The sequence below is a fragment of the Ambystoma mexicanum genome, chromosome 12 (assembly GCF_040938575.1).
Source record: "Ambystoma mexicanum isolate Mex_15411 chromosome 12, UKY_AmexF1_1, whole genome shotgun sequence".
NCBI lineage: Eukaryota > Metazoa > Chordata > Amphibia > Caudata > Ambystomatidae > Ambystoma > Ambystoma mexicanum.
Window position 1 is genome coordinate 1,094,980,239 of NC_090936.1, and position 27,402 is coordinate 1,095,007,640.

At 45.6% G+C, this 27,402-nt stretch overlaps 1 protein-coding gene across 7 annotated transcripts in view; it reads left to right on the plus strand.

The window, feature by feature from the left end:
• Positions 1–27,402, plus strand: part of TASOR2 (transcription activation suppressor family member 2) — a 1,665,218-nt gene that overhangs the window by 654,789 nt on the left and 983,027 nt on the right. For all 7 annotated transcript variants that reach the window (XM_069629643.1, XM_069629647.1, XM_069629648.1 and 4 more), the window contains exon 17: positions 11,533–11,974. In XM_069629643.1, coding sequence (XP_069485744.1) covers positions 11,533–11,974 — 442 coding nt within the window. The remainder of the gene's footprint in view (positions 1–11,532; positions 11,975–27,402) is intronic.

A 27,402-nucleotide genomic window follows, 5' to 3' on the forward strand; every position in this document is an offset into this window, starting at 1 on the left:
AGGGGCACTCCTAAGGCTCATTCTACATGGGCCACTGCGTCGTCGGAGGCGCTATGGTCTGGTATACCACTTGTGGACATTTTCCAGGCGGCTTCCAGTGTTAGGCAGAATCAAAAGCCCATAGAATTTTTTGGGGGGGGGGGGTTAGAAAATTATATATATATGGGATGTGGGTGTTTGGGAATAGATAAAACTGAAAGGCAATCGGGGTTGGGAGGTAGGGGGACCCCCCAAAAATAATGTAAAAAATAATTAGATGGATTTTTTTGTTAAAAAATTTGCAGTAAAAAACCCTGCGAAAAAACATCCCGCGATGAAATGACATGGAACCTTGGGAACACCACACACAATTAAGACTACAAGTGTAAGTACAAATTCACCTTTGGTACAAGCATGTACTACACAGTAAAGTGGTAGCGATGGCTGAGCAGCCAGACTTATCACAAGAGTAAAGTGAGCAGTATCAGAAGTTACAAAAAGGACAGCAATTGCTTTGGTTCAAACAAACACTGACTCAAGGTTTCTGAGTAAAAGAATATACATTTATTTACACCATCAGTTATAAAACAGTTCACTAATATAAAGCAGCAGAAAATCACAATCTTAATACACTACACACCACCCAATGGATTCTGGACAAGTTGAGCTCAAAATAAAGTGTGAGCAAAATGGCACTCCAGCAATTTAAAAAGGGAGCCGCATACCTTCAGCAGACACTACTGTCTGGGGCAACAAAATGTGTAAGATGTGCAGGTGGGACAGGCAGTCCCCCAACGCCTTTTTCAGTGAGGTAGGCCCTGCAGCTTCAGGGGCTTTTCTGGTGTTTTTTTTGCATTATTGTTCATCATGCCTGTGGTTACATGTCATTGGTGGGGTTCTGTTAGGGAGAATTCTCAAGAATGTGCCAATTCCTCTCTACCTTACAGACCCCCAGCTCTTTTGCTGAATTTGGGACTTTGTACTTTTAATCCTGTTTGTTTTCTGTGTTTGTTTCTTTTTGGTTATGGAGTCTAACCAACTCCATAGGCATCATCATTTTTATTTGTGTGTCACAGCACCCTCATTGCAGTGATACAGGGAAGTCTTTCAGACTTCACAAGGTTTAAATACCTTCTCTGGGATCAACTATCGTTTCCCAGAACAGTGGAGTGAAATTGACTTCACTTAGTCCTGTACATTTCTAGACCCAGCACACCCTATCTTACAATAGAGTGCTGGAGGGGTCACTTAGTATCCCCTATGTCTAGTTACTCATGTAACAGTCAAATGTTACCCTTTCCTCTGAGAATGGCTGGTGGCAATGGTTTTACAACGAACTACCATGATTTTTCCTGACCGCAAACTATTCGTAGCTCCGGTAACATTAAATGGCGGGAGCCATGTTTTTCAAGATGGCGCCCAGCCATCGTTGCTAAAATGGTTCCTGCTCTTCTTTTTTTTGCCATGTCTTTGTGGAAAGGTCCTTCTAGAGTTTTTCTCTGCGCGCCAAACCAGGTTTGGTCTTTGTTCATTCGCCTTTGGCGGGCTTCAGGAGTGAAACCCGCCTCTGGCTCCAGAGTGTCTGGGATAGGCAGGAAGTGTGGGAGGTGCCTGAAACTCAATGTGCTCAGTCTCCTAGGAGACCCAAAGGCACTCTGTGCTGATTGGCTGGCTGACTGTCCGGCAAGGACAGCCACCCTGCTGAGTGAGTGGCAGCTAGGATGGAATTAATGGGAGAGAACTGAATAAAAAGCGAGTCTCTCTGCTTGGAAGATACAGTCGACCACTGGACGAAGGAACCAGAGAAGAGCTTGAAGAGGAAGGCTGCTGCAACTCCTGGACCGTTGGTTTGCCTGGTGAAGCCCTGCTGCAGGTCCAAATCGACTTCTCCCTTTGAGTTGGTAGGAACAATCAACTCCCAAGTAAGCCACCTGGACACCCATCTTGAAGCTGGTTGCATTTCCTCAGAGTACTGCAGGAAACCGTAGAGCCAGGGAGAGTGACACCAGATTGTGCGCGTTGCTTGTAAGCTGGCCAAAAGCTTGGAAGATCCGCCGGACTCCCACAACGTCGGACCGACCGAGCCTGACCCCACTCAGCTGAGTGCGGGACCTCAGAAGCAAGGACAGTCCACCTTGACAGCAAGGACCAACGTTGTTACCAGTACGGTAGCTGAAACGCGAAACAGCCACTGAAATTGAAGTTTGCCATTTGCAAGCTTTTGACCAGTCCCAGTGCAGTGCAGGAGTCCCCTGACGTCCTCCCTCTTGTCCCCACAACTGAGGTCCAGGAACAGCGAGATTTGCAGGAACTGCCAGGAACAGAAGTCATCAGCTGCATCTTTTCCATCATTGTAAGGTACTGTAAAACAAGACTGAGATAACTTACCTCTCACAGTGAAAGTGCTTGAAACTGTTGCAGCTCGCTGGCCTAATCAGCTTGTGACCCCACATATGATTCTTCTTTTTACAAACTTCTTCCAGGAACTTGTGCAGAGACATTTTCGTTTACTTACCAGAACCGCTTTATCCTATCCAAGACTTTAGCCCATTGCTTGGGCCTAGCCTATTGAATTGACTCTTCTGGTAAACTCAGTATTTGCGCTGTCTAAGAATAATTGTAGTCTTTTATGTTCTGATAACCTTTGCCTTTTACTCTTGAAAAGTATTCTGAATGCCAACCGTAACATATTAATGTCTCCAGCACCCTTTACTACTAAAGTCACCTGTAGATGTAGGTTGTGTCTGTGGGCCATCCCAAAAGGATCTTGTCTGATTCAGAAACTTAGAGTTTACAGTATTGAAGTATATTTGTGTATTACTATATGATTGCATCCTTCTAATTCATGTTTTATAACTGACTGATCAAATAAATTCATAAGTATTTATCCAAGAAGCCTTGAGTGTAAGAGTTTATTTGAACACCTGTGATTGTAAACCTCGGTGTAACATCATTACTGCTCACATTCCCCTCTTGAGATCAGCCTGGCTGCCCAACACGCTACCAAAACTGTGTAGTACTGACTTATACCAAAGTTTGGTTTGCTTACACCTGTAGTCATAGTTGTGTGTAGTGTTCCCAGAGGGTACTGCATGCAAACTTTGCCTAACACGTTCATTGGCATGTCTTATAGCACAGGGTGTGGTTTGCCTGTCATGCACCTCCAAGTACATATTATATCATACTGCTATATAATCTATTCACAGCATGTGAATCCATGAAAGATCCAATGCTTGAGAAGGGAGTTGTTTCTTACCTGTAACTCAATTTCTCCAGCGTTGGTATCTTTCATGGATTCACATGCACCCTCTGGCCTCCCCCTGCAGGCAAACCATGCTTCGGGTTTCCTCTACTTTGGAGGTTAAAATCTGAAGGGAAGCCGTGGGGACAGGGCTACTTATACCGAAAGTCCTATTGGGTAGCCTAAAGCACCCAAAAAGGACTTCGATAGGACACTAAGGTGTCAAAGTTTTCAATAGGAAAATGCTAGGTTAAAGTTACTGAGGTTTCCCAGACTGACGAAGGGAAATATTCACAGCATGTCAATCCATGAAAGATACCAACGCTGGAGAAATGGAGTTACAGATAAGAAACTACTCCCTTGGGACACATGGTGTTGGTAGTGGGAGGTGGCAAAATTACCTTTCGACTAGGGTGCCAAAATCCTTGCACCGTGTTTACTGAGAAAAGATGAAGTCGACTGTTGTGAAATCGTCCTTCACCTGAGCCTGGAAAAGGCACCAAAAGCCAGAACCGACAAGATCCATTGCTAGGCGTCCATCGGCATGAGAGCGGTCATCGGATCCACTGAAGTCCCCTTCTATCGCAGAGAAACCTTTGGCAGAATCTGCTATCGCCTCTCCACTCTAATGCTTTCTCTCCCACTCGAACATCCTCTCTCTTTCCCTCACTAACCTCTGCAGACATTTGGCTATTAACAAAAACATTCCAACTTAAGGTCCATTGCCAATGGTGAGCAAGATTCTTTTTCCTAAAGTTCCCTAACAATATTTATGAGCTATGATTACAGATTTATCATTCTGGACAATTCATGATAATGAAAATAGCTAAAGCTACTAGAACCAATGGGCCCCACCTGCAAAGTAACCCAGCAGACGTAGTGGCCACATCAGCAAGCATATGCGAGGAGTGTGGATAAATGAGGTAGTCCTTCTTTATCCTCCATGCCTGGGTGCTAATGCTCTGAAGGAGATTACTGCTCCATTTACCCATGTCCCTGGATCAGCCTGTGTGCGCTGTATGGAAGGGTCTGTTTAGGTAGGGATTACAGTTCCTCACTGCATTGTCTGCTTCAGAGGCCAATAGTGTTCCCTAAAGCTGTGTGTAGGCACTTTTCTAACACACCATGGGATGAGAGAGAAACGCACTCTGTTGCTTCCCGAAGCCTGCTCTGCGCTCGATAAATACCCTAATATAAAAAAAATAAACTCCCTGCAACTCTATGCACAATAATGCCATTATGATGGCACTGAGCAAGACCCATTGCAGCATGCAAAGCATGCTGGGCACAGGTGGACTAAGTGACAGCGCCAGTAATGATAATAGTATACCTTCTCATAGAGCCATCTTTTTAATATTATTTGTCTCAATCCCCACAAATTAAAGTGAGGTGAATTATTATTGTTTAAATATTTTATTGAGTTTTCGATTACACAACGAAGTAAATAAGAATAAACAAAATCAACTTTCATAAGCCTACTCTCCCCAATCACCCCACCCATACCAACCCTCCTAAACCGCCCCTCCACTCCCCTAGGTGTACACTGAATACTACATTGCATAAGAGATAGAAGTCAAAGGATATCTAGAATTCCCAGGTTCTGCGGGCAGTGCTGTCTCCATGCAAACCGTTCAAGATGGGCACCCATTTCGTTGCAAACTTAGCTTGTTCTCCTTGGATTGTATAAGTGATATACTCTTAACGACGCAAAATTCCACAGTTTATAATACCAATCTTTTATATTTGGAGGGTCCAACGACTTCCATTTCTGAGATATAACCAAGCTAAATGAAGAAGGTAAATGCTTTCCTCCGAAATTTCACCCATTGTACATTGCCCTGCTGTGCCAGGCCCAAAAGGATTTCTCCAAGAAGTCTTCCTGTCCCAAACCCAAACATCACCTTCCTGTTTCCTTGCACCTCTACCGAAAAATTGTGACAATTTAGGACATGACCACCATCATGCACCCAATCCCCTGCCTCCCCACAACCTCCAACACAAAACCGCAACCAGAGGGGTAATCCTATGTAGTCTCTCTGGGGTGTAATGCCACTGGTACATAACTACAACCCAATATTCCCTGATCTGTATAGATCTCGTCATTTTCAAGACGTCTAACCATAAGCGAGACTATGTTTCTTCCGATGGCATATACCCCAGAGTCTTTGCCCAAGCTAACTGAAATGTGGGTACTTTTAGTGGAGGTTCGTCGTTTTAAAGCTTATGTATTCTAGAAATGATGTGCCTCTCTCCAGATCTAGAGGATACAAACAACTCAATGTGTAAATGGTCTTAATGCTGCCGACTTGTTGGGTGGGGCCAACAGCCAATCGCAGACTTGTAAATATTGAAAGCCATGCCTCTCGTGGAGAGCCAACTCCTCTTTACAGAACCTAAAAGACTTAATCTCCTGATCTAAGAACATATCCGAAGCTTTCTGCATCCCACCTTTTTCCATTCAGGAAATGAGCTAGCATGTGCTTCAGGGGTAAACTGCGGGTTTGCGAAGAGAGGGGTAAACGAGAAGGGAAATTATGTAATTCTGTGTTGGCGAACAGCTTGATCCCACAAATCCTCCACTATCACTGTGATTATCCTATGGTGTATATTCTGGGGTCTGTCGGATCTAGCTAGGCATCATTTCTCCCCCATTCTAGGACCCACTATTGCTCTTTCCATCTGCATCCACCTTTTTTTATGTCTTCACCAAACTAATCCTTAATAATCTGAAGCTGAGCTCGTCGATAATACTCTAAAATTAGGAAGACCCACCCCACCTCTATGCGGAGGAAGCATTAAGGTGCTCAATGTTATTCTAGGGGGTTTATTTTTCCATATATATTTTGAAATTGTCTTATGTAGTGATGGGGGGGAAAAGGAGGCCGGGATTTGGATCGGGAGAGCTTGAAACAAATATAGCGCCTTGGGAAAAATTACCATTTGAATCGAGTTAATCCGCCCTAGCCATGACACTGTTAAAGGGCTCCACGCCTGGCACAGCCCTTGAATGTCATCTATTAAGGGCCAAAATATTGCAGAGTATATGTCCAGTGAGCAAGGTATCTTCACTCCTAAAACCCAAATACTTTGTGGCATCCATCAAAGCTGTGCCTCCCTCATTGCTTTTGTTAATTCTGCTGGTTTAAGACCTAGATTCAGGATTTTGAATTTGGTAACATTCATTTTAAGACATGCAACTCTGCCAAACTTTTCCAAATATGCTATTGCCACCGGTAAACTACTCGGGTTGCTAATTGTTAAAAGCATGTCCTCTGCATATGCCATCAACTTGTACGTCTCTCCCCCGAAAGATATACCTTCTACCAGCTCTGATTGTCTAAGTTGAGCTAGGGAACGTTTACAGTTAATGAGCAATGTGGCCGAGGGATGCACATAATTCGCCATGACCATCTTTAAATATTTAGAGCCAAACCCCATGGTACGTAAAGTGCTAAAAAGAAAGGACCATTCTACCCGGACGAATGCCTTTTCGGCGTCTAACGTTTCAAGTACTGCTGCATCCCCTTTCTTGTCCACCGTCTCATGTTGTATATTATCGTGGGTTTGTCCCCCTTTAATGAATCCTGTCTGATCAGGATGTATAAGACTAGGCATCATGTCACTAAGCCGGTTTGCAAGGATTTTGGGGTATATTTTTGCGTATATATTCATGAGCACCATGGGGCGATGTGAGCCACATTTGACTAAATCCTTTCCTGGCTTTAGTATTAAAATTATTTTTGCTCCTTACATTGACGCTGTGATTTTTCCGCTTCTAGCAAAGGAGTTGTAAAGTTCTTTTAGTCTGGGGGCCAAATTTACACAAAACTTATTATAGAAAGAGGCAGTATACCCATGCGGACCCTGCGCTTTATCTGTTGGGAGATTAGTTATAACCGATAAAACTTCTTTTTGAGTAATGTCATTGTCTAAGCTCATTCTATCTTCTTCCAAGATTCTTTCCAGTTGCGTTGCTTCTAGGTAATTTTTGTATGCTGACTGATCTGGAGAATCTGATTCATACAGCCTAGAATAGAATACTTGAAACTGAGCTATAATAGTTTCCGTAATGTAACTTTTTTCCCCTCGAGTCTTCCACCCCTTGAATTGACTGAGACGCTAACTTCTGTTTTAGTTGTCTGCCCAACATTCTGTGTATTTTATTTGCTTTTACCTAAAACCTGTGCTTTAGATATGATAAGCTTTTTTCCACCTGTTTAGTATGCATTAATCTCTAGTTTACCCTTTGCGGTACAGTATTGCCTATAAAGAATCGGGTATGTGTCGGATTCTATTGGTTTTAGAGTTTCCCTTCAGCTTCCAATTCAATTTCCATATTTCTCCTAAGCTTCCCCCTATATACTTGTAGCGCTATCAGCTGCCCTTGCATGGTTGCCTTAAAGGCGTCCCAGACCATATCTATACCTACTTCCCCATTCAAATTAGATTCAAAGTATTTCTCTATTTTCCCCTCGATATCTGTAAGTATGATCTGATCTAAGACCAACTCGTTTGGAAATTTCCACTTCCAAAGTGTGGGTCTTATTATGGTGAAGTTAAAGTCCATGGTCAGTGGGGCGTGATCTGAGATGGTAATTGTATGTGTATTAACCTGTGTCGCCTTCCGTATCAAACCTGTTGTAGCCCAAAAATAGTCTATCCTGGAAAAGGACTTGTGAACGTGGGAAAAGGATGTATATGCTGGTTCAACTCCCTTCAAACTAGGCCACATTAAGCGTCAGCAACTCGAATTTCTGTCAAAGGGCCAATGAAGGCGAAGGACGTACATGTATAGCGTTAGAGCTTCTATCCCTAGAGGGCTCCCATACAATATTCAAATCCCCCATCACAATAATTTCTTCCTGACAAAAACCGATCCAAATTGGACAAGGCCGACTTCAGGAATCCCTCTGGCTGTATTTGGAGCATACAAAAATGTCAAGGTAGAGAGTCTTCCATCCCAAGTGTACTATGATATAAAAAAACGACCCTCCTTATCCGCCAAAACTTTCCCAATGGTGACCTGTAAGTGTGTATTTAAAGTGAGATGAATTTAAGATTGTTTCTGGAATAGAGGCTTACTCTGCAGCATCTGAGCCCACTTTGCCCTCCCCCACTCTTTTGCTCAGCATGTGCCAACAATCGCAATGTATGAAAATAAAGAGACCTACAACCTATCTCTGCAGACAGATGTATTGCAAAGGAACATGACCAAGGTAAAAAAAGAAGACCAAAGCTACACTATTCCTGCAGCCACTAACTTTAGTGCAATAGCTTGCTTTTGTGCGGTATCAGCAACGAGAGGCGGACACAAAGTTGTATTCTTCTCAAAATCAGACATTTTATTAAGCAAAAATGGGTTGGAGAAACGCCTCTGTAGCCCTATTCTGCAGAGGAATTACCCTGCCTCAAAACTAAAACTAAGGATCTGTCAGGGTCAAATAGTCAGTAACTTAAAAGCTGCCCTTGTGTCCAAACATTCAAAACTGACCCTTTCACTAGAAACAAAACAAAGGGTACAAGGAAATGTCTTTGACTGGATTATTTTCAAAAAGTGTTTACAATCAAAATAGAGGGATAGATCCAACAAAAATAACTCCCAAGCAATGTTCCTTGGATCCTGAGGGTGGTTCCCGTCCCCTGGACTTTTAGGTAGGATGGAAAAAAGTGTCTCTTTATCCTTGGGTAGGATGGCAAAAGTATCTCCTTATCCAACAATTCTTTAGCCTTGGGAAGGATGGCAAAGGTTTCTCTTTATCTGACAGTTCTTTTTGTGTCTTTATCCTGGACTCACAATGTTCGTGTTCAGATAATGAATTCCTGAAGTCTTTCTTTAACTTAGTCAAACAATAAATTCCAAGACAGTCTCTCTTTACCATGGTCAGGTAATAATTTCCATATCATCTTTGTTCTAACTCTTTTGATAACTTTAGCGGATTGCCTGGTATTCTTTCTTTGTTTATTTATCTGTATTTCCTGCCAGGAATTCTCCTGTGGGCTTTTGAGATTGCCTGGTTTACTGCCCTGCCAGGTATCTTCCCACAATGTCCCAAACTTTATACAACTTCATGTTCCTGGTATTTCTGCTTGTCGGGGGTTCTTTTTTGAGCTTCTCAGATCCCCTGGTGTACTCCCCTGCCAGGTATCTGCCCAGAATATCCAATCTTCATACAACTTCACTGTTTATCACAATAGAACATTTTGTGATGTGCGTGTCATATTTGCCCATGGCAACACTTGCTCCAGTTTCCCCCCACATTAGCATATCATACATCTATATTTGCTAATGTTTTCTTTTTGTACCTTCTTGCCAGCATTGAAATATTCTGTATGCCGGTTATTTGAAATAGGATTGGTATTTATCACTTTGGTATATTGAACGTATTCGCAACCTTGTAACATTCAGTCAATCGTTCACACGCTCGTCTGTACACCGTGGGGTACCCAACAACCTTGAGCAGACTTACTGGTCCTTTACGGCGTCCCCGACTCCTGGAGTGCCTTTGCCACAAACCTATTCACTGGATCGGTTTCCCACAAACGATGCAGACGTTCCCCCAGCGTTTCCTGCAGCTCTGCGGTCACTCGCCGGCTTACTTCTGCAGGCTGGACTGGAGAAGGCTGCCTTCCGGCACAACCGCACCGCCACGAGTGCCAATGCGGCTCCCATCCCTTCCACGGTCCCTCCTGTGTGCTGGGAGCACCTTTCTTCCTCTCTCGACACACTGGTAAGGTAGACTTGCGTTCCCGATCCGCTTCCAGGTTCCATTCGTCCTCTTCCTTGCTGCTGCTTCCTGTACAGCAATGCTGCTGATTCTCATAGCATCTGACATTTTTTTTTTATATCCCGCGCACGATAGGCTCGATTGAACAACTAGCCTGCCATTAGGCTTCAGGCCTCTCCTTATCTGCAGAGACTCCTTCCTCCTCGTCTCAGTACTTGTAGTTTTATAGGAATTGAAGTCCATAACTGCAATTGAGCTTTTTGGAGGTTGTTCAAAATTTTCACAAAAAGCCATATCAGAACCAAAAGTTATGATATATGTGAATTGAGAATGGCTGAGTCATATATAGGGGTTTGATTAGAAGGATTCAGAGAAAAAGGTTTTCTGACCTTTAACATATGAGGGAACTGTTAAGTTACGAAAAGCCATTAAAGACTTTGGTATTAGAGGGTCTTGTCAGAGAAAAGGTGGCAATGGAGTGTCTCGCCCAATGGAGTCACCACCTCCCCTCGTTCATTGTCTCCTCCCATGTGATCCTCCCTCATATAGCCACCCACATTGTTGGGAATCAGGTAGCGGCTGTCGTCACTGGCCACATGAGAGGAGGTAATTGGAGGGGAATCAGTGATGACTACACCAGATTCATCACACTATCCAAAAGTGCCACTGGAAGCCAATAGCAAAGAGTATGCTTTTTTGTCTATTTTCAGCTATTCACAAGGTACAGCAGAACTTGAAAGCAAGATTTATATTAGACCTATTCTGTTGGGAGGATTTGCAGGGTGCAAGCTCGCCACCAGATGGCGTCAGGGAATGTGTCAGGGAAAGGGGTACATTTACAACAAGGAGCATTAATTAGGACAATCAGCATTTAACATTTATAATCTAAGAAAGGAGAAGTCTATCCAGATATAAGTCAAGTGTGTAGCCCACATTTTACACACACAACTCACTTCAGCTGGCGTATTATCCCCTTGTTATATCTTGCATATGGAGTCCCCTGTACAATGTACATCAGTTTGAAGATAGTTAATATTCAACTGGGTGTAAAGTCATTTCTGATGCTACGTTGATTTAACTGTTGACATTTGAGAGATCATGTGTTATGTAAATCTTAGTAACCATTTTCACTCTATATATTTTCCTTAGTTTCATCTCCAGGAAGTAAGGCTGAACTATATCTAATGATTAACTTTTGTCAGTAGAAGGATGTCTTTTTTATGATGAAGAAAACGGTGATTGCGATTGTCCAAGCAAATGGTTGCAGTGCCAGCTGGGCCTTTTTATCCTTTGTAGGTTGATAAAATAAGTACCATTGCAGTGGTTAATAATTATAACTATTAATTCAGTAGAGGGTGCAAATTCATTTCGTGTTTTTTGTTGTGTAAGTAGTAACCATCAATGTTATTTGTAATGTTATTGTGCTAATAAATATTAAGCTCTAGTTTGCTTTTGGGATTTAGGTGCTACATAAATAGTTAACATTCTACTCGTGTGAAATTCAGCTTTGTACAGTATTGCACTGCACAGTCCTTTTCATCTCTGTCATGCATATATGTATATTAATTTGGATCTCTTAATTTTTAGACCTTGGGATTCTGATATTCCTAACCATGTTGAAGACGTGAAACTCATCCTTCATATGTGGATAGCTCTGTTTTATTCTAAGCCGAGTAAACTCCTGAATAGTGCCTCTCGGAAGGTTGTAGAACACAACAACCCAGCTAAATACGTCTCCATAAACAGCACTCTTGATTCCTTTGAACTATTTGAAGACTGCAGTGACAGTGAAAAAGTAAAAGTGGGTTTGGCCGATTCACCCTCCGAAGTTGAGGAAGTTGCACAGGACCCTACGTACATCAACAAGTCTCCAGCTTTTCCACTTTCTAGCAGACATGTTTCGAGTAAAGAGCCCTCATCCACAACCATCTTTGGAGCCCAGTCACACAATGTGCGCCATTCCGTACTTGATGAAGGGCAACAGCCAGTGTCTTCAAGTGGATACTTTGATAGCTCATGTAATTATATGGTAAGAATGTTGTAAATGTATGTAATAATGAAAACTGATCGGTCACAATACTAAAGTTTGCGCATACCAAAGTGCCAGATTTGTCAGAGCTTCATATATTTGGGTAATTCTTTCATTTTATACCTTTTTATGTGGGATTTTGCATTTTCATTCATATTTTTTGCTTCCCTTTAGTAACCCGTTAGAAAAGTCTTGTAGTATCTTCTCAAGCATAGGGGTTTTCTTTAATGGTCATAGCCTATGTGCGTGATTCTGCAACACTTTTTACCAAGAGTGAAATAATTTTTTTGTTTCAGCATTTTGGTGTTCTTTCAGATCTTTCTATTAGCATTTGCATTAAATATACAACCGCTCGATCAAGAATACCACAACATCTCATAACGTTTCATTGTTTATTACCTTTATAAACAGTTGGCATTTATCTGTGTGCCTACAACATAAGATAACTAAGAGTCCTGTGACGAATTGGGAGTATTCGGCCCTTATCCCCAATGGGGAGCCGACCCCCCCCCCCCCTCTGAGGTTAGGTAAGTGAACCCACTCCGCAAGATCCTCCCTAGAGAAGTCTGGGAAAGTGGGACCTCACTGGCAGTGGCTCCCCCTTAAGGGACAAGGACTCCCTGTGCCATCCGTTATACATGGGACTGCCTTTCTTGAAGAATTCTGTCTCATCCTTTTATGTTGCCTCAGGCAATGTTTGATCAAAACAAGACAAAGAGAGTATCTCTTTATGAAAAGACTTGTATTTAACTGAGACAAGTGGATCATAAGAGGCGAGAGAGTACGGTGCGCAGGAAAAGCCCCATGACGCAAGCATAACTTGGAGAGATGGAACTGGAGGAAGCCGCAGGGACAGCGGCAATTGGAAAGCTGCAGAAAGTCAGCCTGAGATGCAAGAGAACCGTTGAAGACAACTGGGAAACTGTTGGAGAGCCAGGGAAGGAAAGCCTGTCCAAAGTGGTGGCATGACCACAGTCTTACCGTGGTGGTCCAGGCACCCAGTGAAGAACACAGAGACATTACTGCAGCGAGCACTGACAGCTCCCAGCCACCAGCATCCGTGGAACGCAACCCTTTGCTGAGATGGCGAGAACGAGATGCGAGCAAAAACCGAGAAGCCAGAAAACCAAACCGATTACCCAAGTGCCGATCCCCGCAAGATCACGCTGGGCGTGGAGAAACAGATGTAATGGGGTTAACAGGAAGAGCGGTAGGCTGCCGAGGCAAGCAGATGTAAGAAGTGGAACATGTGAAAGCCAGGAAGGCGACCCTCCCCACATTAAACCAGCATAACTGAAGATGCAAAGAAATCGTAAAGAACGTAATGATGAAAAAGGGTGTTTGGGAAACAGGGGAGGTGGAAAAGAGAACCCTGCGAAAGAGGGAGAAGACCACCAGAACTCGAAGTTAGAGTGGGGTGAACACTGCTGATACAATGTCCCATGTATTGTGAATTAAGACTGTCTAGTGAACATAATAAAGGGAAATGTAACCCAATAGGAAGAACACAGGAAGCAAACAAGGAATACACGCAAAAAGATACCAAACCTGAGAGAGGTTAAATCTCAAGAAAGTGAGAGGCATAAACGTAAAGGCAAGTGTGAGAGAATATACCAAGAAGAAACGTTTTAAACAAACCAGTACAGAGAATATACGAACCAGCGGAGAGCTGCGAGGAGGTGCAGTCTGGCAGTGAACCCTGAACCTTTTTTCTGCTACCTGAAGTCTGTTTTTGCCTTTCATTAAGGCACAGGGTTTAAAAACCCATTCCGGCCGCAGAGGGGCCGCGGAGAGCTGCGAGGAGGTGCAGTCTTTCAGTGAACCCTGAACCTTTTTTCTGCTACCTGAAGTCTGTTTTTGCCTTTCATTAAGGCACAGGGTTTAAAAACCCATTCCGGCCGCAGAGCGGCCGTGGAGAGCTGCGTGGAGGTGCAGTCTGGCAGTCCGGCTGCTGGCGTGTTGGCTGATTGCTCCCCGGACCGCTCCCTGTAAAATTTGCCTAAGTACAAGAAATTAAGAATTCTCTTGAATATTATACGGTCACTTGTCACCGATTCCAAACTGCGTGCTTCTGGAGGAACCTCCCCCCCCCTGATAGAAGAGCCCGCGCTAGGGCCCACTAATTACGAAGAAACTGGCCGAGTGCTAAGAAGTGGCCTTCTAAAACTGAAATTGTCAATTGAACCACACGCACGTACCAAACAAGAAATCAAAAATAAAACGACGGACATGCAGCAAGTAGGAATGCCTACACGCTCACCCCCGATTCCTCCCCTTAGATCTCCCCACCGGCATCAACATGACCTACCTCGGAGGGAGGCCGCGTCGTCGGACGTTGGGCCCGCAGGCACCGGAGCGAGTCGGACGGCCGGAGGGTGTCCTCTCTCCGGGGGAGGAGCCTTGCCGCCGGCTTCTTGGCTGGGCTGTGGGGGCAGAAGCGGGATCCCGGCGGCGATTGAACTAACCCCGCCGCCCCACGAGTGGGATGCCATCGGGGTCGTTGGGGGTCCCTTTTCAGAGGACCCGGATGTGGAGGAGAGGGGGCCAGGGGCGGGCCTCATCAAAGCGTGCCCGGGATCGAGTCCGGCGCTTCAGGAAGCGGAGGGTGGAGAGCCTGAGACCGAGTGCTGCCGTGACCTGCCCTCTGGTGGCAGAACGGAACCGCTACATGGAGCAGTGAATTCAGATGAAGTCAATGGCAACAACCTAACCACTGAGAAAGGATTGAAGGAATTTTTGGATAAAACTTTTGAGAAAAAATACACTGGTGGGGAAAAAAGCGCACCCTGCAAAAAACCAAGGATTGAAAGTGAGACTCACCCAGTGATCATAAGAGCCGCTTTACCGAGTCCTGACTTGGATCTAACGGACAACAGGAACCATAATTGCTCCAACAGAACTTTATCATACCTGGAGGACCCTGATGCAGATGTAACAGATGATTTGAACATCCTGAGAGAACACAACTGGGGCAAGATATACACTTACTCAACGACAGAAGCACAAGACAGATCTCAGTCCAAAACAGCTTTGGATCACTCATTCAACTTTCGAAAAGATGGTGATGAAAAGTTAAACACTCCAGATTTCAAATCAAACGAAACCTCATTTAATCAAAACACAAAAAGTCAAGGGGAAAAAAAATCTAAGCCAACTGGCTCATCAACACCCAACAATAGATTACCATCAAAGACACAGATGAAAAGAACAGGTAAAATAATAACCCCGAAAAATAACCCGATCAGAAGGTTCTTTGAAAAATTGGGAAAGATCCCACCGGTGAACCGGTTTGAACTGTCTGACCTGGAAATCTTGGAGGGGATCCCCCCCATCTCCCCGAAGAAACGTACTTAAACAACCAGTTTTAGTACAGCGAATGGAAAATGCCAGCTCATTACCCCAAATACGCTGGCACTACAACCCATCCACATCTCAACAAAAAACTGAATCAATCAATATTAACACAGATTCAAGAATTACGGAGCAAAAGTCGGAAAACAATGATGAAGGACAAAAAAATGTCCCAGGACAACCAGCTGTCCCCACAGATGGGGAAGAAAAGAAACAAGAATCTGTACCACAGTTAGATTTGACTGAAGAAAGAAATCATGAAGTAGCAAAAATGTCAGAATTTACCATGAGCCAAAAACTACCGCCTTTGATACCAGGATCGTTAGATGAAACGGACAAAGTTGAACTATCCAATGAAGCTAATATGGTGAAGGAGAAAGAAAGGGAAACTAATTTAACAATGACTCAACCAAACCACCAGAGAAAACAGGAAGAAATCAAATTGGCGGAGGCAATACTAAATTATAAAAACATGTTAAAACTCAGAGACACAATTTCAGGTAGGAAACCTGCCCCTCAACAAGGAAAGGACGATGTCTCAGTGGACGCCTTACGACTGCTACTCTCTACTCCACATAAAGCAAAGATGGAAAATGAAACGCAAAAAAAAGGAGAAAAACTCACCCACCAAAAGCATTGACATATTACCTATTATGTCAGCCGTGACCATTGCGCTCGCACCATTTGGGAAATTATACGAAACCATTAAGGACACGTTGAGGGACCACACCTCACTACTATCGGCATGCAACTCAAAGCTAATCCATCTTGAAGGCTATATAATGGCCCTAGAAGCATGGAAGGCAAGCACAAACGACCAAGGCTCCATGACTGATAATCCCGAGGTATTTCAGTTCAAAAACAAATCAGTGAATGTCAGTTCCCAAACTGACTGGATTGAAAATAAGGAAAAAAAAATTGAAGATGCATACTCAACGACCAGTGATAAAATTGGCGAGAGGCGGACACATACCTCTAACAAAGAAACACTCGAGGAGTATTCACGACAACCACGCATCACTAAAAGAGACATGAGCTCACACGTAAAGCCTTGCAACATGGAAAAGATTCCTAAAGATCAAACTGATGAAGTTCAATTCAATTCGCAGAACATAGAACGTGTCCAACAACTGCCGAGAGAAAAGACTATAAAAAGTCAATCATTAGTGAAAGAAAAACAAAACATAAAAGCACTCCACATACAGAAGAAAACGTCAACCGAAAGCAACACAAACAAACTCATGACTAAATGGATAACAGTGATTGATCAAAAATCAAAGTCCACGAAAAACGACTCCCAACAGAACATCAAATTAGGAGAGTCGAGTCAAGTCATTGAAGATAACTCACTTGACCTATCCAATTTAAGTGTCTACTCCATTGAAACATCGGAGTCAGAAATACCTCGACCGTCCATAAAAAAAAGAAAGGTGTCTTTTTTGGACGACAAATCTCCGAAGCAAGATCCAAAGGATACACAACATCAGACTCAAATATCAACATCAATAAAAAAGAAAGACAAAGCAGAAGACACAAGCGATAGAAGAAATCGGATTACTCCATAGAGGAAAACGCTGTTCCGCTTGGCTAATACAAAGATCAACAAAACCGAACTGAAGCCTGGAGGAAACGATGATTCTCGTTTAAATAGAAAAAAGGAAAAACTCGATGCTGCAAGGCTCGAAGAGACACCAAACAGTGATTCTCACTGTAGACGCAAGTACTCGACTTATCAAAGTGAAAAACAAACAAACTCGAATACTCGAACATACAGAAAAACTAGTCACAGGACTGAAGAAACCAGACAAAGAGATAAATCCTTGGACAGGACAACCAGATCAAATCGAAGACTCTTTGTCTCGCCTTCACAGCAAAATCCTACGCGAACATCTGCTGTCTTCTCTCACAAGAGTCACTCGTCACGCACGCTGAAACTAGAACGACGTGACAGAACGGGAGAAAAAATTGTCCTAAACAGAAGAGCAACTATGAAGCTCTTGGAAAAAATTCATAAAGGAGACCAAATCAGAAGTGTGGACATAAACATAGTGAAATTCGCAAATAAAGATAGGACAGACAGTATCTTTCTGCATATCACGTCTCAGACAGTAAAAAAACTCTTGCTCTTGGCGGCAGGAGAACTGTCAAAAAGAGGGTATCTCCTAAGAGAAACTACATCAGAAGAAAGAGGTCACAGGAGAGCCCGTTCACATGTAACAAAACCAGAACGTAATTATGAGACCAACGAAAAAGAAAGATGGAAACCGGCACAGAGAACTCCAAATGTGAAAGACACTCTTAGAACGAAGAGAAAATGTAACCACACACCAGAGAAGAATGAGCGGAAAAACGTACATGAAAGAAGCATAGTTCGAGAAACCATAAATCCAAACTCGTCATACATCAGAAGAGATAAAAAAAGAGCAAAGACCAGCGAAAGCTCCACCATCAAAGGGCGGTGGAGAACAAACGAGGAGGCCTCAGGAAGTACATCAAACAGAAAACCAAGGGGCCCACTCCCCCGACTGGTCGCAAGGGAAAAAGAAACACGCAGTGTACGAGAAAAGCCTCTGACCCAGAATCACGCAGATAAGGTTGAAAAAGATCCCAAAAAATGGGCATGGATTCCATCGGTACTGACACGCTATGTCAAGAAATAGCAATCAAACCGTACCCCGGCGAGTAGTGGAAGGGTCTCATCAAAGCAAATGCATGGTGCACAGAAGCAGGAGCAAAAGATCATTATTGGCTCATGGAACACCAGAGGCCACACCCATCTGACTCAACCTGGGGAGATAAATCTTGGCCGATTTGACCTTATAACCTTGCAAGAGTCCTGGCTGCTCTACCCGCCTAGCTTGGATGGCTAAGAAGTCTTACTCTCTCCTGCTCTAAAAGGGGACAGATGCCGACCTATATCAGGCCTTCTAACAGCTGTCAGGTCAGGGGGGACCTTGCGAATAGCCCACAACCTGAGATCGTCCTTGGCAATCCAGGCAATACTGTTGAAATGGGCAAAAGACGAAACATCCCAGGAAAAGCCAAGTCACGACCTTTATCCTCTTATTGAACATCTATTGGAACCCAAAACAAATGACTTTCTGAACACCGTGGAAAAAATATTAACAGACGTCGCTGAAACTTATGATGTGGATCACATCTTGATCTGCGGCGACCTGAACGCTACTTGTCCTGTTTCTAAAGCTACAAAGACACTGCGAAACACCGCCAATTTACAATCAATAGCACGAGGACTTGCATGGTCTGAGTTGATGAAATCCCAGGACCTGTATAACTTGAACTCCCTAGAAACTGCTAGTCCCAAGATTCCAACATGGGAAAGTGAAGGAAAGGAAAGTACTATCGATTACATCTTTGCCTCTAAAGAGCTACATTCAATAATGTAGTGAAAACCACCTGAAGTGATCACAATCTATTAACTGCGACATGGTCAGTAACAACACATCCACTGCTGGTAATGCCATACAAGCTCGAAACAAATTCACAAGGGAATCGGTTGAAAATGATATCAGATGCCTTAATTGACATTACAGCAATTTACAATAGACAATCCAGTGCGAAAATTCTCACTGAAAAACTGGACTACTGTCCACTCCTCATTCCCTACTTGTGCCCAATGCACAAGAGAAGACCTGAAAAAACTCACCTGCATAAATATAATGAAGAACTGAGGATAAAGAAATCCTACTTACGAAAAGTAACACGACAGGCTAAACTAAACCCAACACAAACAAATCTTAAGTTGGCAACTATACAAAAAAAAGGTTACAAAGCATGGCTCCAATCAATTCGATGGGAACTGTATCAAGCAGACGCAGAGTCCATGTTGAGAGCAGTGTGTAAAAAGAACTCGCAAGACTTTTGGAAGCTAATAAAAAACAAATTGGCAGTCGCAGACAAGACCATTACCAACAGTGTCTCAGAAGAGAAATGGGTTGAATACTTTACCGAACTATTCAAAGAACCAACGCCAATAGAAACTAAAGTGGCAAAATGGGATACATTGCAATGGATAACATGCTCCGAGCAGGTTATTTTGAAAAAGATCAGGAAGTTAAACAACTCTTGTGCACCTGGCCCAGATGGAATTTCTAACAATCACCTCAAACAGGATGCAAAAGCCTGGGCACCGTTAATAACGGAAACTTTCCGAAGATGCAGGATTACAAGAACCATTCCCGACACGTGGAAAACAGCTAATATCGTTCCTATTTACAAGAAGGGCTTGAGGAACGACCCGAAAAATTATAGGCCGATTGCACTTCTGGATGTGCTCGGGAAACTTTTCGGCTCCTTGGTGTTGGACGAACTTCAGACATGGCAAAAGGAGGCAAAATCAGCGGACCCATTACAATCAGGGTTCGAAAAGAACTTAGGCACCTCTGTCAATATTATGCTGATTAGCATCTTGAAATCCAAAGTCTTTGAGGATCAACCTACAACTTTCATCGCCACGATTGATCTGGTCCAAGCTTTCAACCGTGTAAATAGAGGCAAATTATGGAAGAAACTGGAAAAACAAAACTGCCCACTATTTATCCTCGAACCCATGAAGGCCTTGCACAGCGACACTTCAATCAGAGTCCGGCCAATGCAGCCGGCTCGTTGTCAACAACCATACAGACGGCCAGAGGAGTCAAGCAAGGTTGTCCCCTGGCGCCGGCGCTGTACAAGGCATACATGGCGGACATAATGGATGCAGAAAATGACACCCGTTCCTTTCCTCCCCAAATAGGTGAGTCGAAAGTGACTCACCTGCTTTACGCGGACAACATCCTTTATCTGGACCAAACGCCCATCAGGCTCCAGAGACAACTGGGTAGTCTTACCCGCTACTTAAAGAAAAACGACCTGGAATTAAACACTTCAAAGACCAAAATAATGATCTTGGGAAAAGCATCTAGACCAAGTAATCGCCCTCAATGGTTTGCAAACTCAGAAAAACTGGATACAGTAAAGAGTTTTACATACCTGGGGGTGAAAGTATCTTGCAGCAGAATTGAAATAACGATGCAAGAACATCTGTTTTCTAAGGTAAAAACATTAGCAGCCCAAGCACTATCCCTGGAACGAAAATTCGGTAAATTTTCAACTCTACCGATAATATTCTTTAAAGCAAAAGCCACCCCGGCTCTGACCTATGGAGCAGAGGCAATGCCATATCTCCCGAAGACGCTGTGGGCAAAACTGGAAGGCATATTTTGGCGGAGGGTGCTCCATTTGCCAAACTCCACCCCTGTAGCAAACATCCCATGCGAACTAAGTTTGCAATCATTGAAATCAGTGGTGGAGAGAAACAGTCTGCTGTTTCTGGGAAAAATCTTAAGGCTCCCCAGACCAAAAATTTTGGACATCATTTTCAAAGAAATGAAGAGCGGCAAAAACACTATGTTAACAACTTGGTATAACAGCCTTTTGGAACAAGCAGCACAAATTGGTTGTTCTGAATGGGAAATCGAACGTATTCCAGGGAAAATAAAGAAGAAATTAAAGTTACAAGACTGGATCAATACGTTAGAAAAAGCGGAAGAACACATAATCCCGACCCATCATACAACCAACACTCAAAAGCTGAACGAAGTAAGAAACTATCTAAAAAAGTTCCCAGATAAAAGACTGCGAACAATCTTCTTGAGAGCACGTCTGAACATTCTGAAGACAAATGAGATTCTCTTTCTCAGGAAACAATCGGAGAATAAAAAAAGTTCCCAGATAAAAGACTGCAAACAATCTTCTTGAGAGCACGTCTGAACATTCTGAAGACAAATGAGATTCTCTTTCTCAGGAAACAATCGGAGAATAACAACTGCCGCTATTGTAAAAGGTTGGATACTGAAACACTACGACATCTACTTCTTCACTGCCCAGGAACGAACAAACTTAGACAAACCTACCTCCACCCACACGGATTAAAGTATCAGACTGTCAGCGAAGAGGATTGGTGGAATAGGTTGATGAGCGGGGATTCAACTACCTTGACTATAGCGACTGCAAAATTTTTGGACAGCTTGAAGCTGGAAGAAAAGACATCTGAGAACAAATAGGAAATTGTTCTCCTCTTTTAAGAAGAAAATGAATATTATAGAAGGAAGCAGAAAGCACAAACAAACCAAACAGTTAAAGGAAACATGTTGAATCGAGTGAAGGAAAAAATCTTGTAAAAATTGTAATACAATTAACCACAAGTTAAAAAAAAAAAAAAAATATACGAACCATGAACAGTTAAGAGGAGCTACAAGAGCTCCTGAAAGGAACACAAGAGAGACTAAGGGAAGAGCCACATAAGGAACATATTTCTAACTAGAGGCAGTTGTACAGTTGACTATATAAGGAAACCAGAGAAGAGTAGAAGAAACCTATTTCTACTCGGACATTTGTACATTAAGTATACAAGGAAACACGATAAAGGGAAATGACTGAGATGAGACTTTCTTTTGCCCTTCCTTGGTTATTCATATTAGTGGTAGGGTCAAATAGTTAAATTTGGACTGAGGACATATATTTTGTACTTCCTGATGTCAAACGAGTACTTTGAGTAGTCAGGCAGGTAAAACCCCATAGCAATATGGTTATATAGGCCTTTTCTTTACCAGAAAGTTAATATATCCAAAATGTGTCCTACTCCTTCTTCTGACCCACAACAGACCTTATATCTGCATTTGTGATACAATAATACATATGGTTCTTCAGCATGGGGTCTGGCATGGATTCACATGCTAATGAACATTTCCTGTTTTCAGGCTGGGAATCCTGTGTAAAAGAAAAACAGTTTCACTTTCACTTAAAAACTGTATTTCACCTTTAAACAAATCCCTGTCCTCTGGGTCATACTGCCCCCATCCAAAGATAGTCCTCTCCCTAAGCACCTCCTCTGACAGCCATCTTCAGTGTTGGGAGTCCAAGTTTTCTCTGCAAGCTACTTCTACGTTTTTTCGTGTTTTCAACAGAAAAAGGATCTATTTTTGTTCCAAAAGAGCCGTGTGCTCTATTCTCGATCTGCCGACAGCGGGGATCCGTTGTCAGTGAATTTCAGCGCCCCTCAAGGGCAAAGATCATCGAAGATTCTAGAAGCCCATCGGGCCTACTTCACACCCTCTGACCATGACAGAGGAAAAGGAGGGACGGTCCCTCTTCAAGCCCTGCACCAAATGCGGGCTACAGAATGTGTTTGTAGAAGACAAGCACCTGCAGTGTCTCTACTGCATGCATCCAGACCATAAGGGCCAAGAACCGCAAGTCCAAGTCCACCGGATTCACTGCGGAAGCGGGTCCCCAGGTGGATAGGGCGCGTCACCCGCCGCCTCCATTGCCAGCCGGCAATCAAGCTCCTCCTCGAAAAGGAAATCTAACCCTGCTAAACAGCAGGAGAAGTTCAAGAAGCCACAAACGGAGGAAAAGAAGGCTGAACATGCTAAGCAGGTACAATTGGCAAAGGCTAAGCCTTTGTTGATGATGAAATTGGCGACGGATGCTATCACGACTGTTAAGGGGGCTGACCCTGTGAAGATAGCGCCAGCAGCACAGAAGGTATACATGCCCCCAAGGCATGACACCGCTGCAGTGACTTTGGCAAAGTCTGGTGGCACGCTAGAAGGGAGGAAACCGGCTCAGGCCCTGGTTCAAGCCCTGCAGTGTTGGATCAAGGGAATTGGGGGCGCGATGAGGCCCCGAAACAGCCCTCCCATGCCGTGGACCAAGCCATAGAGGTCTCGTCGACGAGGACCAGGAGTCCTTGCACACGGTCCACAAGGACTTGGAAGAGGACAACGGCGCAGGGCCCAGTTTTCCGATCCAGCCTGCTCAGCCTAATGACGTGTCTCTGGAGATTCCATCGACCCTACACACTTTGATGTCAGAGATCCAGAGGAGGGTGCCTCTGGGCCCGGTTCTGGTGGTCGTCCAGTTCCCCGTTTGGCCCCCCAACGAAGAAGAGGAGGTGTCATCCCACAACCCCATTTCAGCCTCCACATCCATGTCAGGACTCTTCTCCCCCAGTCGACACAGGTACAGGGATGCATACGGCCACGACTACGGACAATGACAAAGATATCGTTGCAGTGGACGGCGAGTCTCCGCATTTGGATGCTCCACCTAGGGTGTCCCCTCCGGACGAGGTGGGGTCGTTCCACTCCATGATCTCCAGAGCCTTCAAGCTTTTCCAGCTGGTGCCTGAGGAAACCAGGAAGGAGGGTTTCTTGTACCAGAGGCGCAAGGCCAAGAGGAAGACTATCATGGCGGTGCCCCTTCTGGATTACGTGTGGGAAGAGGAACTGGCCCTAACGAAGAACCCTTGCACGGCTCCAGCCAAACGGGATAGGCTGGAGAAGAAGTATCAGGCGCCGGACTCGGCACCCAAGTGCCTGAGGTCGCAACCATCGCTGTATAATGTGGTATCGGCGGCCGCAAGGAAACGGTCAGCTAACCCGTCCTCTTCATCTTCGGTCCCTCCGGACAGCAAGGGGAAGAGGATGGACGCCATAGGAAGGAAGGTGATTTACACCGCTTTGTCCATTATCAAGGCGGCCAACACACTGGCAATACTAGCCAGGTACGACAGGGAGCTGTGGTACAAACTGGTACCTATTCTTGAGTTCTTCCCTGACGATAAGAGGATGGAGGCAATCGCTCTCTTGCTGGAAGGGGAAGTAGCGTCTGATCCCGCCATCACTGTGGCATTGGACGACGACGACACAGGGTTCTGATAGATGGTGAACCGTGTCTGCCTTCGCCGACGAGGCTGGAGCCACACATTTCCAGCACGAGGTCTAGGCAGAGGTGTTGAACATGCCCTTCGACTGAGAGAACTTGTTTGGTAGGCCGTTGACGAGTCCCACCTGGCCATCAAGTCGGATACAGAGACAGCCTGTTCCCTGGGCACTCTCCAGCAGCATCGCTCTTCTTTTCGCTCCTCCAGGGGAAAGTCGAACAGGTCTGCCAAAGGTTTTTCCTCTTCGTACCTTCAGCCTTCCAGATCCATGTCTCAGGAAGCCTACAGAGGCCGTTCCCAGGCCTATGGTAGTGGAGGACAGTGATGTTGCCCGTACGGCAGGATGCCGGCTCTGAAGCATGCTGGAACCGGCCGGTATGTCGGCAGAGGGTGCGGGGGTGCCAAGGGTGCACCCCAGTGCAAGGTGGCGACGAATCAGCGAGTGGAAGATCATCGCCACAGACAGATCAGTGCTGGACGCTCTCTCCCAGGGGCACAATCTGGAGTTTCTTCACAGGTGTCCGGAGATCCTTCTGATTACCCATCAGGAGCCGCACATCTCTCAGCTCCTGGGAGAGGTAGGGGCCATGCTGTGAAAAGGCGCGATAGAGCTAGTTCCCCAGTGGCTCCGGGTCTCTGGTATCTATTCCAGATACTTTCTGGTCAGAAAGACGGGGGGCTGGAGGCCCATCCTAGATCTGCGACGTCTCAACAAATACTTAAAGTCCTAAAGGTTCAGGATGGTCACGTTGCAACACATGCTCGGCCAACTGGAGGAAGGAGGCTTCTTTGTCACTGGACCTGGAGGATGCCTATTTCCACAACCCCATCCACAAAAACAATCGGAGGTTCTCCAGCTTGGGGTCTGGCATGGGTTCACATGCTCATTAATATTTCCCGTCGTCCGGCTGGGAATCCTCGGTAAAGAAGAAATTAGTTTGTTTCCCTTCTGAACTGTCTTTCTCCTAACAGCCAATCACTGGTCTCTGGGATATACAGCCCCCAGCCAATGACTTCCCTCTACCTAAGCCTCTCTTCTGGCAGCCATCTTCAGATTTTTACCGCACGTTCAAGTGTTGGCAGTCCTCGTGGTATAGCTCTCAAGCTTTTACTGCGTTTTGCGATGTGTCTAAGAGTTTTACTCTATTTTTTCGGTCAATCGAGCCTCAAGCTGCACCGATTAACCTTCCGATTAACGGGGACCCGTTTATAGATTCTTCAGCACCCCTCAAGGGCGGATTTTCATCGAATTTCTTCTTGCAGGATTCCAGAAGCTTCTTCGAGGCCTACACCGCATGGATATGGCAGAGGAGAAGGACTTGGTGCCTTTCCAAGGTTTGCCCCAGCTGCAACCTACGGAACGTCTTTTCGGACGATGGACATTCCCTGTGCCTCTATTGCCTGCATTCGGACAAGGCGCATGTGGAGGACGACTGCGTGGCTTGTCGGGAGATGGTGCCGCGCACACGGGCTGGCCAACGCAATCACCTCCACGAGTGGCTGCAGGCCAAGGCCCCTGCTCTGGGTGAGTCCCGGCAGCATGCCTCCCCTGCCCAGAAGAAGAAAGCAGAGCGGACTTCCAAGATAAGGCTAAGCACTGTGAGTCCTCTGCCTCCGGGAGCGCCGTTGCGACGGGCTCCTCAGGGGCCAGAGCGAGTTCAGCATCTCCAGCACCTTCGACCACGAGCCAGCGCTCAGGTTCTTCAAAGATGAAGGCTGCGGACGTGGTCAAGACCGTGAAGGCCCAAGTGCATCAGACAAAGATCCATACTTACATCGAAGCAGTGGCGGCGTCCCTTGCGAAGGCGCTGGGGCGGATTCTCCCTAAGGTTGAGGGTATCCCTGCCTGCCAGGAGGGAGTCCTCTTTCCAGCCCATCGAGAAGACTCCGGAGAAGGTGATGCCCATCATTTCACTGAAAACGCCTCCCGTGGTCGCAGAGAAAGGGGGTGGGGGAACGGTAGTCCTCCACGGCATGGACATTTCCTCAGAGGAAGAGCTCACCAGCCTCCTGTCCTCCAGGAGGGGAGATGCATCGAGAGCAGGCCCTACGGGAGGGATCCCAACAAGGGTGATGATGAAGGTGACGGCGACGAAAAGGAGACCAATGAGGAACAACAGGGCGGTGACGACAGAGCAGATCAGCCTAAGCCACAAACGCCCCGGTCCCCGTCGCCTCCAGCCCAGCAGCCACCTGGGGATATCTCAGTGGACATTCTTGTGGCTCTGCATACCCTGTGCTCGGAAATCCGAACAAGGATGCCTTTTGCGCAGGTGGCCCCACCCACGGCACCGAGGCCATCGGAGGAATCACCACCCAAGAGGACGAGAGTTCATCCCCTTCCGCCCTTTCACCCCTCGCCTACCTCTCCCCCCACAGAGGGATGACACGGAACCGGACACGGTGATGACGGGCACTGATATGGACGACGGTGGCCTGGGGGATCTCCCGCCTCCGCCGGCCAGATCTTCACCGCCTGACGAGATTGGCTTGTTCCACGCCATGATATCCAGGGCCTCAGAGCTGTTCCAGCTCGTCCCAGAAGAGAAGAAGAAAGAGGGTTTCCTTTACCAGCGCCGGGAGGCGAAGAGGAAAACTCTACTTTCGATCCCGTTATTGGATGACATTTGGGACGAGGGCTTGTCCCTCATGAAGAACCCTTCTTCGGCACCAGCGAAGAGGGATCGCTACGAGAAGTACAGAGTGCCGGACTCTGCGCCTAAGTGTTCACGGTCCCAGCTGTCTCCAGACTCTGGTTTCGGCGGCGGCAAAGAAGTCCTCTTCAGGCTCATCCTTGTCGGCAGACTCCCCCCCCCCCCCCTCCCACCCTCCCCCCGCAAACAATGAGGGGATGAAATTGGATGCCATGGGGTGAAGAGTGATCTCGGCGGCGGCAACAACCCATCAAGGCCGCTAACACCCTCGCCATTGTGGCGCGTTAAGACCGGGAACTTTGGTTTAAGATGGCCCCCCTCCTGGACTTCCGTCCCGACGACAAGCGGACTGAGGCGTTGGAGATTCTACAGGAAGGCGAGGTGGCTTTGGACCACACCATTACAGTGGCCACGGACATTGCTGATACGGGATTCTGCCAGATGGGCAACAGTGTTTGCCTTCGTCGGCGAGGCTGGCTGAGGGCCACAAATTTCCATCAGGATGTTCAGGCGAAGGTGCTGGACATTCTCTTTGACGGGACAATTTGTTTGGAAAGACTGTGGACGAGTCTCTCCAGGCCATCAAAGCGGACACGGAGACGGCTTGTGCCCTTGGTACGTTTCAGCAGCGGCGGCCGTCCTTTCGGACTTCTGGAGGGAAATCCCAATGTTCCCCTAAAGGATTTGGAGGAGGA